At 51.9% G+C, this 12,061-nt stretch overlaps 1 protein-coding gene across 4 annotated transcripts in view; it reads right to left on the bottom strand.

The window, feature by feature from the left end:
* Nucleotides 1-9,258: 9,258 nt before the first annotated feature.
* Nucleotides 9,259-12,061, bottom strand: part of NFIC (nuclear factor I C) — an 89,225-nt gene continuing 86,422 nt past the window's right edge. For 2 of the 4 annotated variants that reach the window (XM_033136769.1, XM_033136768.1), the window contains one exon: nucleotides 9,259-9,691. In XM_033136769.1, coding sequence (XP_032992660.1) covers nucleotides 9,674-9,691 — 18 coding nt within the window. In that variant the 3' untranslated portion in view covers nucleotides 9,259-9,673. The remainder of the gene's footprint in view (nucleotides 9,692-12,061) is intronic. The other 2 variants (XM_033136766.1, XM_033136767.1) reach the window with 1 other exon arrangement.

The following is a 12,061-nucleotide window of genomic DNA, read 5'->3' as shown; positions in this document are numbered from 1 at the left end:
CGCCTCAATTTTCCTCTCTTCGGCCAATTCAGGAGGCGGGGTGGTGGTGGTGGTTTAGGATTAGAGGCCCTGTTTTCTGGGTCTCGGCTCAGGGGCAGAGTGCCCGCAGAAGATCCCGGGTTCGATTCCCGACGGCAGCTCCCAGCAGGGTTGTGAAAGTCTCTCCGAAACAATGGAGAGCTTCTGCAAGCCAGTGTAGGCTGTCCTGAGCTCAATGGCCCAGGGGCCCAACTCAGTATTAAGCAGCTTTCTACTTAAACCAACCCTTCGCCAGGGACGATGAGGACTAGAATATTGCGTTGTTTTTAGGGGAAGCCTGCATGCAAAAGGTTGCAGGTTCAATCCCCAGCTGTATTTACAATTTGCCTATGGTTTCTTTTCGGGGCAGCGGCCAAGCAGGAAACACGGAGGGAAGGGTTAAAGATTTGTGGCAAAGGACGGAACGACTCCATTGGCCCCCAACTTCCCGACAGTCAGTCCCCGTCCCAGGCAGTATGGCCTAATGGTCAGGGCAGATGGGAGTTGCAGTTCAGAGACATCTGGGCGGCCGCGAGTCCCCGCAAACGACACACGAAGCTGTCCTTTTTGGGGGCTGCGAGTGTGAATCGTGTAGATCAGTGGGAAGTTGGGGGGGGCAGGACGTTCTCTCTCCAGCGGCAATGCCTTGGGTGAGGAAGTCGAAGCACCCTGCCCCACAAATCTGTGATGAGTGCCTGGTGGTTAGTAAATAAGGTGCTATCATTTAATTTAATTTAATTTAGATCCCCCTTCCGTTAGTTGCTGGCCGATAAACCAACAGACCAAAATTAAGTGCTTTTTAATAATAATAATAATAATAATAATAATAATAATAATAAGTAGGTGGTTTTTTAAAAAGCATTTTGGGGTGGGTGTAGATGGTTCCGGTAGAATTATAGAATCTCAGAGTTGGAAGCTGGGGTGTCAACTTGAATAAAATATTGGGGAAGAACAATTAAGTATAACCGATCGCATAACCGATCGCAGGACGCAACATTTGAACGGCGAGGCCCATTAGCTTTTGGGGAGAGGCGGTCCCCTCTAACAGTTTATTGGCTCCTACGGTTAGAAGGGACCCCAAGGGCCCTCTGCAATGCTAGAATCTCAACGCACGGTCCCCCATCCAGTCCGAAACCACCCCAGACCCTGCTTAGCTTTGCAAACGTGCTGGCCTGCAGAATATATTCTTAGCTTGCCTACAGAATATATCCTTAACCTGAAAGTGCATCGACGCCATCAACATGCCTGGGGCACCCCGGTTAATAAATTGCCTTACCTTGACGACGTCAGGGTTTTTAAAACAGCGTTTCCACCCTATACCCTACATCTATTGCTCCCCGGGCAAGGAAGAATCTGTCAGCTTCTTTCCCCTCACTTTCTAATCCCCCCCCAAAAAAGTCTTAGATTCAGTTCTCTGCTTTCTGCAGCGATTCGCCAAAAGCAAAAAGCCCTCGCGAAAATTCAGCATTTTCTCATGCAAATTTCTCCGAACGCATTTTTTTTTAAAAAAAGGCGGTTTTTGACCGTCGCGCACATTTTCGCGAGCTGTTCCCTTCCTCGCTTAATGAATTTTATTATTATTATTATTATTATTTTGCAAATGTCCTTTGGCCGGAGAAGTGCACTTGCAAAATTCAAATCGGTGCAAATTTCGAAAGGCAGGTGCGTTTGGGATTGCTTCAGGAAGGGCGAATCAATTTCCATGGGTATACACAGGTATCTGCTGCAGGGAGCTAAATTTGGTAAGTGGGCGAGGCTATCGACGTGTCAATCACCTGATCTCATGATGAGTCCGGGCAGGACTAATTTGACCCCCGGTTTGCAGATCTTGGATTGCGTTCCTTTCAGAATTAAAAAAATAATAATCTCGGGGTCTCCAAACGAGGAAGGCCGCTGTCTGCTTTTGCAGCCTAAGTTGGTAGTATTCTGGGATGTCGGAAAAGACCTCGCCTCTCAGAGCTTTCCCGGAAGCCGGCTGCCACGGAAATATCCTATTTCCCCCTTTTTATAAAACATTCAAACCGCAGACACCATCCCGGCGAAACTGCAGAAAGCCAGCAAGTTTTTTTAAAAGGACAAACTTTTCTCGTTCTGCCTCCCCACACTCACTAAGTTCCGTTTTTAAGGTGCAGGTTTTGGAAATGCCCCATTTTTTGGGGGGGGGAGACGATGGTGGGGTGGGTGATATAGGATGGGAAAGATTCTAGTGTCAGGAAACAACAGATCTGGATCTTAAAGAGAAGACCCATCAGATTTAACGGACGCAAATCAACCACAACCACACATCTCCATAGGTCTGCCGAGATTGTGATTCCCCTGGTTATAACTTTTAAGTTCAAATGGAGTGGGACTCTGACGCTGTTCATTAATTCTCCCCCCCCCCCACCGGGCCCACTGCACCTCCCCCCAAAAAAACCCTGCCTTTCCCCCAGGCACCGACAAGGAAGAGATGGCAACAGATACAGCTGGCACACAAATGTCTACTTTTCTACCTTCGAGAAACTTGATAATTGAAGCAAAACCCACTTTGAAAATCATGCCCTCGGCTGTTTAGGGTGCACAAGGAGTCTACTGTTCTCTCTCTGCATGAGTCACTGGACCGGGCGGGCACGCCTCCTCCTTAGGAGAGAATTCAATTCTGCCGAGCCTGGGCTCTGAATGGACGACATCGCCTCACTCCCACCAAGGACAGGCCAGTTGAGGAGCAGGGCTCGGGCCCAATCCAGCACGTCCCTCTTGCATTCTCACCAGCTAGCCCCCCACCCCACCCCGCCGCAAGCAGTATTGCAGACACACAGACCAACCCCACCAACAAGGGACTGGAAGACAGCCAAGCCAGCAGCGACTCGCTCAGAGAGGCGGCGGGCACCCTCTTCTGCTCTCGAACTGCCTGCAGGAGGAGTTAGCTGGCCTGCTTGCAACCCAGAGCATGCAAAGACCTTTCTGTTGAAACAAACAACACCCCCCCAAAAAAACCTAGAACCTGACGGTATTTGCCTACACCTCGCCCCACTTCGAAACATGCACAGACCCTCCCTTAATCTACTCCGGAGACCGAATGCCGAATGCAAGGGGAAATAGAAAGTTGCGGCTGGAGGAATAAGCTCTCCGGGGATTCCTTGCGAGTGGGTGCGAGGGGGAAAGAGGATGTCCCCCCAACCCCCCCCAAAATAAACCCCAAACAGTCCTTCTCGGCCACGCTTGCGGACTTTGATCTATTAGAAAGCAGAAGATTTGCAGAATTCAAGCCTAGCCCAACTCTTCCAGCGGACAGGGCGATTTAATTTTGTCGCCGCTGATAATTAAGAGATTACCTACGGGGGGGCGCTGCATATCGGAAACCCCCCTCCCCATTTTTCATTTGCGCTCGTAACCGGAAGACGCGGAACTGCAGCCAGGGTGGGCCTGTGCCGCCCCATGTTGGCACCGAATTCAAATTCTCATTGTCCGTCTCTCAGGGGTGGGGATGTCTACAGTCTTAGAACAGCTTCTCTCCTCCCCCCCCATAAAAAAAACCCACCGGGTATTTTAAAAAGGTTTTTTTGCAACGGTGATGGTGAAGCGGAACCTCCAGCGGCAGAGGCAATGTATCTTAAAAGACGCTGGAGATGAACAGAAAGGGACGAGCTGGTCCTGGTTTTGGGGTGTCTGGGGGGGACAATCTGGGGCGATCATGTTGCAAACGCTGTTGATAAGGTTTTTTTTGGGGGGGGGTTGCTGCAGGCCAGCGATTCCCGAAGCTGGGGGGTGGTGAGATTCTGGAGGGGGGAGGCAAGGGGGCAGCCGAGGGGCCCTGAAACACCAATACTGCTCATTCGCTTTGTTGAGTTAATTAAACGAAATAGTTTCAATTGGTTTTGGTATAAGTGTGGGATTAATCGTGAATTTCATCCCGTTGTTACGCTCCTGCGAACCGCTTATTCGAATGCTTTTCTTTTTTTTAATAGGGCGGGCACTGGAGACGAGCTTATTATGGGATGAAAAGGGGCGGCATCCCGGGGGAAAAGTTTGGGAACCGCTGGTCTAGGCAGACCCTGGGTCTCATCTGGGCGCAGAGACCTCCGACTTTCTTTCGGAGAAACGGCAAGAGCTGTTAAGACAGGGGAACGGCCTCGGAAGGGACTCTCCTTCTTGGAGAGTTTTAAAATAGAAGTTGTGTGGCCTTTTGCCAGGGATTCTGTTTGGGGACGTTTTTGACGTAGTGTTTTTAATATTCTGCCACCCGCAGTGGCTGGGGCAACCCAGTCAGATGGGGAAGCGTGCAAATAATAAAATTATTATTATTATTATTATTATTATTAGCTGCGATCCCTGCCTTGCAGGGGGCTGGACTAGAGGACCCTGGGAGTCCCCTTCCGAATCTACAATACTATGATTTGTTGAGGGAGAGGCCGAGTCAGTGCAAAACAGGACTTAAGCGGGAACAGCAAACAGCCTCTCCGTGTTTTGGGGGGTTTTCTTTTAAAAAGGGGATATTTACCGAGACCTTTCTCAGTTCGCTGCCTTGATGACTCCCAGCTCAACCGCCTCTGGGAAATCAATCGCTCAGAAATGCGGGACGAACCCCCCCCCCCGAAAAAAAATATGGACTGCTGGCAATCGAAGGAGGAGTCCCAGCAGAGCTCTGTACATGCTACAAACGTCCAAAGCGAGCTCCGAGGGACGTTGAATCTCAAGGTCGTGGGTTCGAGTCCCGCACTGCAGGGGGTTGGGATGGATGACCCCGTGGGGTCCCTTCCGACTCTACGATCCTAGGAGTTAAGAGGGGGCCGTGTGGCCTGCGAGGGCCGAAAGCGGTTTGAGAGCGGTCCCAATTCACCCCCCATGTTGCCACCCCACCCCACCCACGGTTGCCTCTGCTTAAACCGGCGAGGCGGGTTGCTGCGGAAAGGCACAAAAACCTGCCAAACCTGTTGAGTCGAAGAGGTGGGTTTTTTTTGGAGGGGCCAACCCTCTATAGGGACAAAGGGGGTACAACTCCCCGTGAGCATTTGTGCGCAGGAGAAGAGGAACCCGCACCACCTCGAACCCACGTGCCGCGTCCCTCGCACGGAATGCACCCCCGCCTTTTTGCACGAGCCCGGAACACCAAACCTCCCCCCCCCCAAAAAGCCATCTCCGCCACCCCGGAACCTCTTTAAGAAACTTCAGGATCAACACACAAAAAAGGAAAGAATTAAAGAAACAACCGAAAACTCTCTCGTTTCACTTCCTCCATTGCAATTTGCCCTCCCGCGACCCCGTCCGTAATGCTGATTTTTAAATTTTATTTTTTTTAAAAAAAGGCAATAACGTCCCCCACCACCCTGTATACCTCCCCCTTTTCTCCCCCGCCCCACCCCCATACACGCATCAAAAGCATGCAAACAGATCTGTGCATTAAATCTCATTAAAGTTAATACATTATTTTTTTCTGTAGAAGGCAAGGCACATGACGTGGTATAAAAGATTATCTTTCTCTCGTTTTTTTGTTTTTTTTGTTTTTTTCTCTCTCGTGCAAATTAGGGTGGGGAGGGTGGGGCGAGGGGGGGAAGGGAGCGGTGGGTTTCTCTCCCCAACCCCCTCATTTCGTTCCTCATCGGAGATGCGGAGCCAAGTTGGGGGGGGGGGAAGGCGAAGGGGGCGGGGCTTATGTATTTTTTTGCCATGCACACATTCTCAGCCAGCTGATTGGTTGAGCTAGGTCACATGAGTTCCTGTCCCAAAAGCACCATGCAGTCTATAGTGGTAAAGGGTTAAAAAAAAAAACTCTCTCGGTTCCTTCTGAAAACATTTCCACCAATTGCAAATATACGCTTTATGATTTCCATTTAAAAAAATAACAACAACCCCCATGGGAAGACCCTCGTAACCAACTTTGTGGTTTAATGTCAGCTTGGAGAAAGACCATGGTTGGTTTTTTTTTCGGGGAGGGGGGACACGGGATTGTGGGGTTCCCCACTCACGACTGGCTAAACCTGGCGTCGACATTTCTCATTATATAAAGGTGCAGAGATGTAAACAAGAGCCGCTGGATACTGCCCTCCCTTTTCCGCCAAACGCTCCCCATTGGAGGTGGGCCGGGCCGGGCCTTGGGGTTATCTAGCAAAGTGTCTTCCCCCCTCCCCCCTTAGCCTCGGAGGAGGAAGTGGAGGGTCGGGGGGGGGGAGAGAGGTGGGTTTTTTTTGCATATGCAAGCCCCAGGTGGGCGGAGAAGCCACGGCCCCTGAGAATAAGTGGCGAGCGACGACATCGTTGGAAGCATCATTCAGAGGGGCGACAGGCACTGCGGCCCCCCCTCCCCAAGCTTTCCGGCCGCGAAGCTGGAACTGGAGACAGAAGATCCCGGGAACAGGGGGAAGTCCTCCTGGGAATCGCGCGAGACCAGGTTCCGCCGCGGAAGGTCAAAGGTCACCCCCAAAACCTCTGCTGTTTCGACCGATGGAGAGATCCGTGCCTTTCTCAAAAGCTCACAACTCTTCTTCTTTCCTTGTTGTACATCTGAAGGCTCAGAGACTCCTGGGCAAAGGAGATCGGGTGCGCCACAAACCGGTTTGGGCCCAGCGGTAAAAAACCCCCAACAACATATAAAACCCAGAAACACACCCCTCACATCTCAGATCTTTAAGCTAGGAGACGGGAACAGATTTGAGACTTCTTTTTAAAAACAAGCTTGGTGTGTATGTTGGGGAGAAACTCACCCAAGGATGGGATTCATCTCGGAAGCCACCTCTGGGGCTGCTGGAGGAAGAGATGGAGGTGGAAAGCTCCTAGAGATTCTGCTGTCCTGGAGAGGATCAAAAAATGCCATCTGGGTTCTCCCTGGTAACATCTAGGGTGCGAAACCACCCCATCTCTTTTGCGCCAGTTGGACAACCGCCACGGCTTCTCCCCCAACGAACGCTGGGGACTATAGTGTGGAGAGGGCAGGTGAGGGGATGGTGGCGCTGGGTTCCAAAACTCCCCGGCGAGTAGGGAGTGTGCGGTTTGCGGCTTCCAAAACTCCCTTCTCCTTCCTCGAGTGTCCCATGTGGCCTTTTCCAGCTGGTCTGCTTGTGCGGCCATTGCAGGGCTGAGGGCCGCAAATCCCTCTTGCTCCCCACACATCCCTCCCTGCAGCCTCGATCGCTTTCGGACACGCAGAGGGAAACTCGTCTCCGGGGTCGTTTTGAAGGATCTCCGCTTTGGTGAAGAAGAGGAGGGACCCTTCTGAAGCGAAGGCGTTGCGCCCCCGCCACCCCACTTTGCAGAAAACTCTGGAGCGGCCCGGCATCGGACTCCCTGGGAGATAATCTTGGATGGCCCTTTGTCGTGGAGGATGCTTCCTTTGAGATGGCTGCATTGCAGCGGGTTGGACTCAATGACCTGAGGGGGGGAGGACCCCCTCCCAGCTCAGCAATTCTAAGATTCTGCGAAGGAGGGGAGGAAAACAGGTCCGTCGTGTTTTAAAGCTTTGGTGTTCGCTAGGAAAAGAGGGAGTCGTGGGTGGTGGTGGTGGGGGGGGGGTCGAGGCGTTATTGAAACGATGCTCTCGGAGCGCTACAGTTCAGCTCGGCCCGGATGGGGGGGGTCCTGCGCCCGCGGGGTCGCTGCTCTCTCCGTAACCCAGCGAGGAGGAGGACTGGCGCGTTAAAAACGTAGGCACTTGAACCAGTCAGAGATGGCTTCTGGGCTCCACTGTCTGGGGCTTGCGGGCGGGGGGGGTGTGGAGAGGGTGGGGGAAGGAGAAATTGACCAGAGTCCTATAGGGAGGGGGCAACTGTGGAATAAAGGTATCGCCTCCCCCACTCCTCTGCTGGATTTAGTTTTTTTTGTCCCGAAAGACTCGCTCTGATAAGGCCCCACCTCACCACCATTCTGTGCCTCCCTGGTGGTCTCCTCTTGACCCCCCCCCTCAAAGAATAACAAAAAAAGCACTACAGGGAGACGGCCTTCCTTACCTCCCCCCTCCCCCTCACACGAACTCCCTCCCGCCCCCCATCTTCCTTTCTCCTCTCCAAAGTGCATTTCCTACAAAAAAATAACAACAGTGTGCAATCCTTATTAGAAGTCCCCCACCCACCCCCCTCGTCGCCATCCACGCCACCCCCTCACATAGCTGGTTTAACTATAACATGCATAGCTCTTTGTACACAGGGGCTGGGGTGGGGGGAGGTTGCGGGGGGCGTGGGCGTGGAGGCCACCAGCTCGCTCGCATCTCTCCGCAGCCCCCTTCGCCTTCCCAACCAGGGACGCGGTCCTCAAGACGCGCGCACGCAAACCCGCCGGCACGCTATCTTTCCCAAACCCCCACCCCACCCCCGCTCCCAAGGGGTTTTGCCGAGCGGGTGGTCAAAGGTGGAGGGCTTGAGGGGAGATGCGGGGACCCCACCCCAGCCGCAACCCCGTTCCCCGCAAGAGAGCAGGCCGGCCAGACTCCGCGCAGGCCGAGCAGAGCGGGCAGGGAACCCTTTCTCTTGGCCTCGGGTCCAGCTTTAAGGCAAGGGTTCAAGACAGACCTCTGGTACCATGCGGGAAGTTGGGGTGGAGGGGGGTGGGGGACGCTGTTTAAACACAGCGTACGCCCGCATCCAATCCTCCGCCCGGCGTTGGAAGAAGACGCGCCATGCCAACCCATTCAGTCACCGCAGGGATTTGTTTTTTTTTTGCGCGCGCGGCGTTTCGGCTCCGCCTGCTCCAGGGCTGCGCTCTGCCTGCGTGGATGCGGCTGGGGTCTATCCCCAAACCGACAGCCCCTTTTGCCAGACCAACCCTGTCTCCGGCCTCCTCCCTCCTCCCCGCCCGTCCCACCCCCTTCCCAAAAGATGGCATCTTTCGAACGCGCTTTTACGCATTCTGCTGGGGGGAAAAGAGCGCAGCCCGCGAAAACGCGCTCCGTTCCTCCGCTGAAGAAATCTCGCCAAGCAACCCTGTCATGCGGTGGGTGCCGCGGGCAGGAAACCCTCACGGGGGGAAGCAAAGCGCAGGTTATTTTGTGGGGGTGGGGGGTGGGGGCAGGGCGGGCGGGCACAGACACAGCATAAAAGGCGTCCAGCTTTTTTTCTCTCACGCAGGGAGAGAGGGGTTTGCTACCTCCGCCGTCTCAACGCTTCGCGGAGATCCGTTTGCGCAGTCCGCCTCGCGCGCGCCGCTCCGTCTTCTCCGGAGAAGGAAGGCGGTGTACAAAAGGGGAGCGGGGTGGGTGGGAAGGTGCTGGAGGGGTCAGCAGCAGCAGGCCAGGAATTACCCCCCCCCTCTCTCTAGTCTTTCTCTTTTCCACCCCTTACTCCCAAGAGAAGGGGGGGTGAGATCAGGAACATTTTGCATATAACATCCCTTTTGAGAACGCAACAGGCGGGGTGGCCACGAGGCGCGATACGTCCTCTATACAAGTAGTGTTTTGTTTCTGGCCCGCAAAAGACTTGTCTGACGGGGTCGCGGGCCGGGCAGGTGGTGGGGAGGACGAGTCTTCGTTCGTTCGTTTTTTAAAAAACATTTTGCAAAAGTTTGGACCTTTCCTCCCCGCGGTTGCAAGGACTCCCGAAGCCAAGTCCCTCGTTGTCCCTCTCTCCGCGCTGCCACCAAGGTTTGAGCCGGGGGTGGGGCTGCATCGTTCTCCTCGGAGGAAGCCCAAAGCCCGGGAGGGAGGGGTGAGGGGGGGGGGTGAGGAAGATGAAGGTCCAAATGAAAGCTGCGGTTAACCTAAATACCAGGACTGGAGGATAGAGGTGAGAGAAAGAGAAAGGGGGGAAAGAAGAGAAAATTATTTGGCGGCGAGCAATCGAGATTGTACTGTTAAGTTATACACCCACTATTATATTCTAACACAGTGTTTTTCAACCTTTTTTGGGCAAAGGCACACTTGTTTCATGAAAAAAATCACGAGGCACACCACCATTAGAAAATGTTAAAAAAATTAACTCTGTGCCTATATTGACTATATATAATTTTTCAATTTTTCCCACAGCACACCAGGCAACATCTCGCGGCACACTAGTGTGCCGCGGAACAGTGGTTGAAAAACACTGTTCTAACAGATTGTTCAATATTACTTTATTTGGTATAAGTCGTTCCATTTTTAAGTTACGTTTTGTTGTGGCTTTTAGTATTGGATCAGGCTACACAGCGCTACCTTGGTTCTCAAACTTAATCCGTTGCGGAAATTCCGTCCCAAAACCAAAGCGTTCCAAAACCAAGGTGCGCTTCTTTCCCACCGGAAGTCAGGCAACGCCCGTGGGATGGAAACCTGCAAGCAGGATTCGAACACAAGACCAACACTGGCTGCCTCCTCTGAACATGGAGATGAGGAACCATCCATAGCCTTTCCCTGCTCTGTGATTTCCCCCCCCCCTAACCCTCTTCTAAAGCCTTTCGGAGCCGGTTGGGAACAAATCGAATACGGTAACCCAGGGGGTCAGCAAACTTTTTCAGCGGGGGGGGGGGGGGCGGTCCACTGTCCTCAGACCTTGTGGGGGGGGCGGACTATCTTTTGGGGAAAAAATAACAATGAATGAATTCCTATGGTCCACAAATAACCCAGAGATGCATTTGAAATAAAAGGACACATTCTACTCATGTAAAAACATGCTGATTCCCGGACTGTCCATGGGTAGGATTTAGAAGGCGATTGGGCCGGATCCGGCCCCTGGGCCTTAGTTTACCTCCCCGTGCAGTAACCAAACTCATGATAGGTTGTCCAGAGTGGCCGGGGAGACCCAGCCAGATGGGCGGGGTACAAATAATAAATTATTATTATTATTATTATTATTATTATTATTATTATTATTATTATTATTATTATGGTGACACCAGCAACGCTGAGTTGTTGTTTTTGCAAATACCCAGCAGGTGGCAGCACAGCCTTTTTGACACTTGGCTGCAGACTCTGTTTCTAGCTAGAGCTATCCATACATAGCTCTAGCTAGAAACAGCTCTCTATATTGAACAAACAGGCCAAACCCTACGCCAAAGGATAAATGGACGTAAATCTGATATCAGGAATCACAAGACAGAGAAACCAGTAGGAGAACGCTTCAATCTCCCAGGACATTCTATAAAAGATCTCAAAGTAGCTGTCTTAATACAAAGAAATTTCAGAAATAGACTGGAAAGAGAAGTGGCTGAATTGCAACTAATCACCAAACTAAAAACCATGGAGAAACCTGGTCTGAACAAAGACATTGGATTCTTATCTCATTATACATGACAAAGCTATCTTTAGCCATCTCACCCCTTGCCTTTCACTGCAAGACTAATTGCAGGTTTTCCACACCTATCAGCTGATCACCCATTCCCACCACCCTTCTGAGTAATACCCCTCCCCACTCCCTCACTATATTTAAGGGTCTGGTGACTTCTGTTTCAGTGTATCTGAAGAAGTGTGCATGCACACGAAAGCTCATACCAGGAACAAACTCAGTTGGTCTCTAAGGTGCTACTGGAAAGAATTTTCTATTTTGTTTCGACTATCCATACATAGAATTATAAAGTTGAAAGGGATATTTAGGACCATCTAGTTCAACCCCCTGAAATGCAAGGAATAAGCAGCTGGGTTTTTGCCAAAAGAATCAGGAAGTGTCTTGGACTATCACTATTTTTGTTGGCGAATCCCCCCCCCCCAAAAGCCTCCACAATTTCACTTCCCCCAAGAAGCTCAACAACCAGGCATGGAGGGTCAACTCTGCGAGTGTTTGTGATGAAAAGAAGCAGCTGCAGAAATTTAGCACTGAGCGCAGCGTCTGCTTTCCCCAGAAACTCAGCATTTTTCAAATTTATTTTTTAAACCAAGTTGCTAGTCCTCAATATATTTCCCAGTGGCAGGGGCCAGCAGCACCACCAAATTACATCTCCACAGGTCGCCGCATTCGCTTTCTTGAAAATTTTAGCTTGAATAACCAAGTTCTGGGCCCTTTCGAACCGGCAAGGGTGCGGCCTGCACCACAGCCAATCTCCAAAACGCAGTGCATGTGTAGCAGGGCGGGGGTTAAATAAAACAGCTGTGCCCTAGGAAGCTTCCGGATTAGCAAAGCGAGAATCCTGTCCCGAAGCGTAGGAAACGCTCCATGGACAAAACATGCAAAGATAA

Source organism: Lacerta agilis, chromosome 18, assembly GCF_009819535.1.
Source record: "Lacerta agilis isolate rLacAgi1 chromosome 18, rLacAgi1.pri, whole genome shotgun sequence".
NCBI classification, from domain to species: domain Eukaryota; kingdom Metazoa; phylum Chordata; class Lepidosauria; order Squamata; family Lacertidae; genus Lacerta; species Lacerta agilis.
Note: the sequence above shows the minus strand (reverse complement) of the source record. Positions and strands in the feature narration are given on the sequence as shown.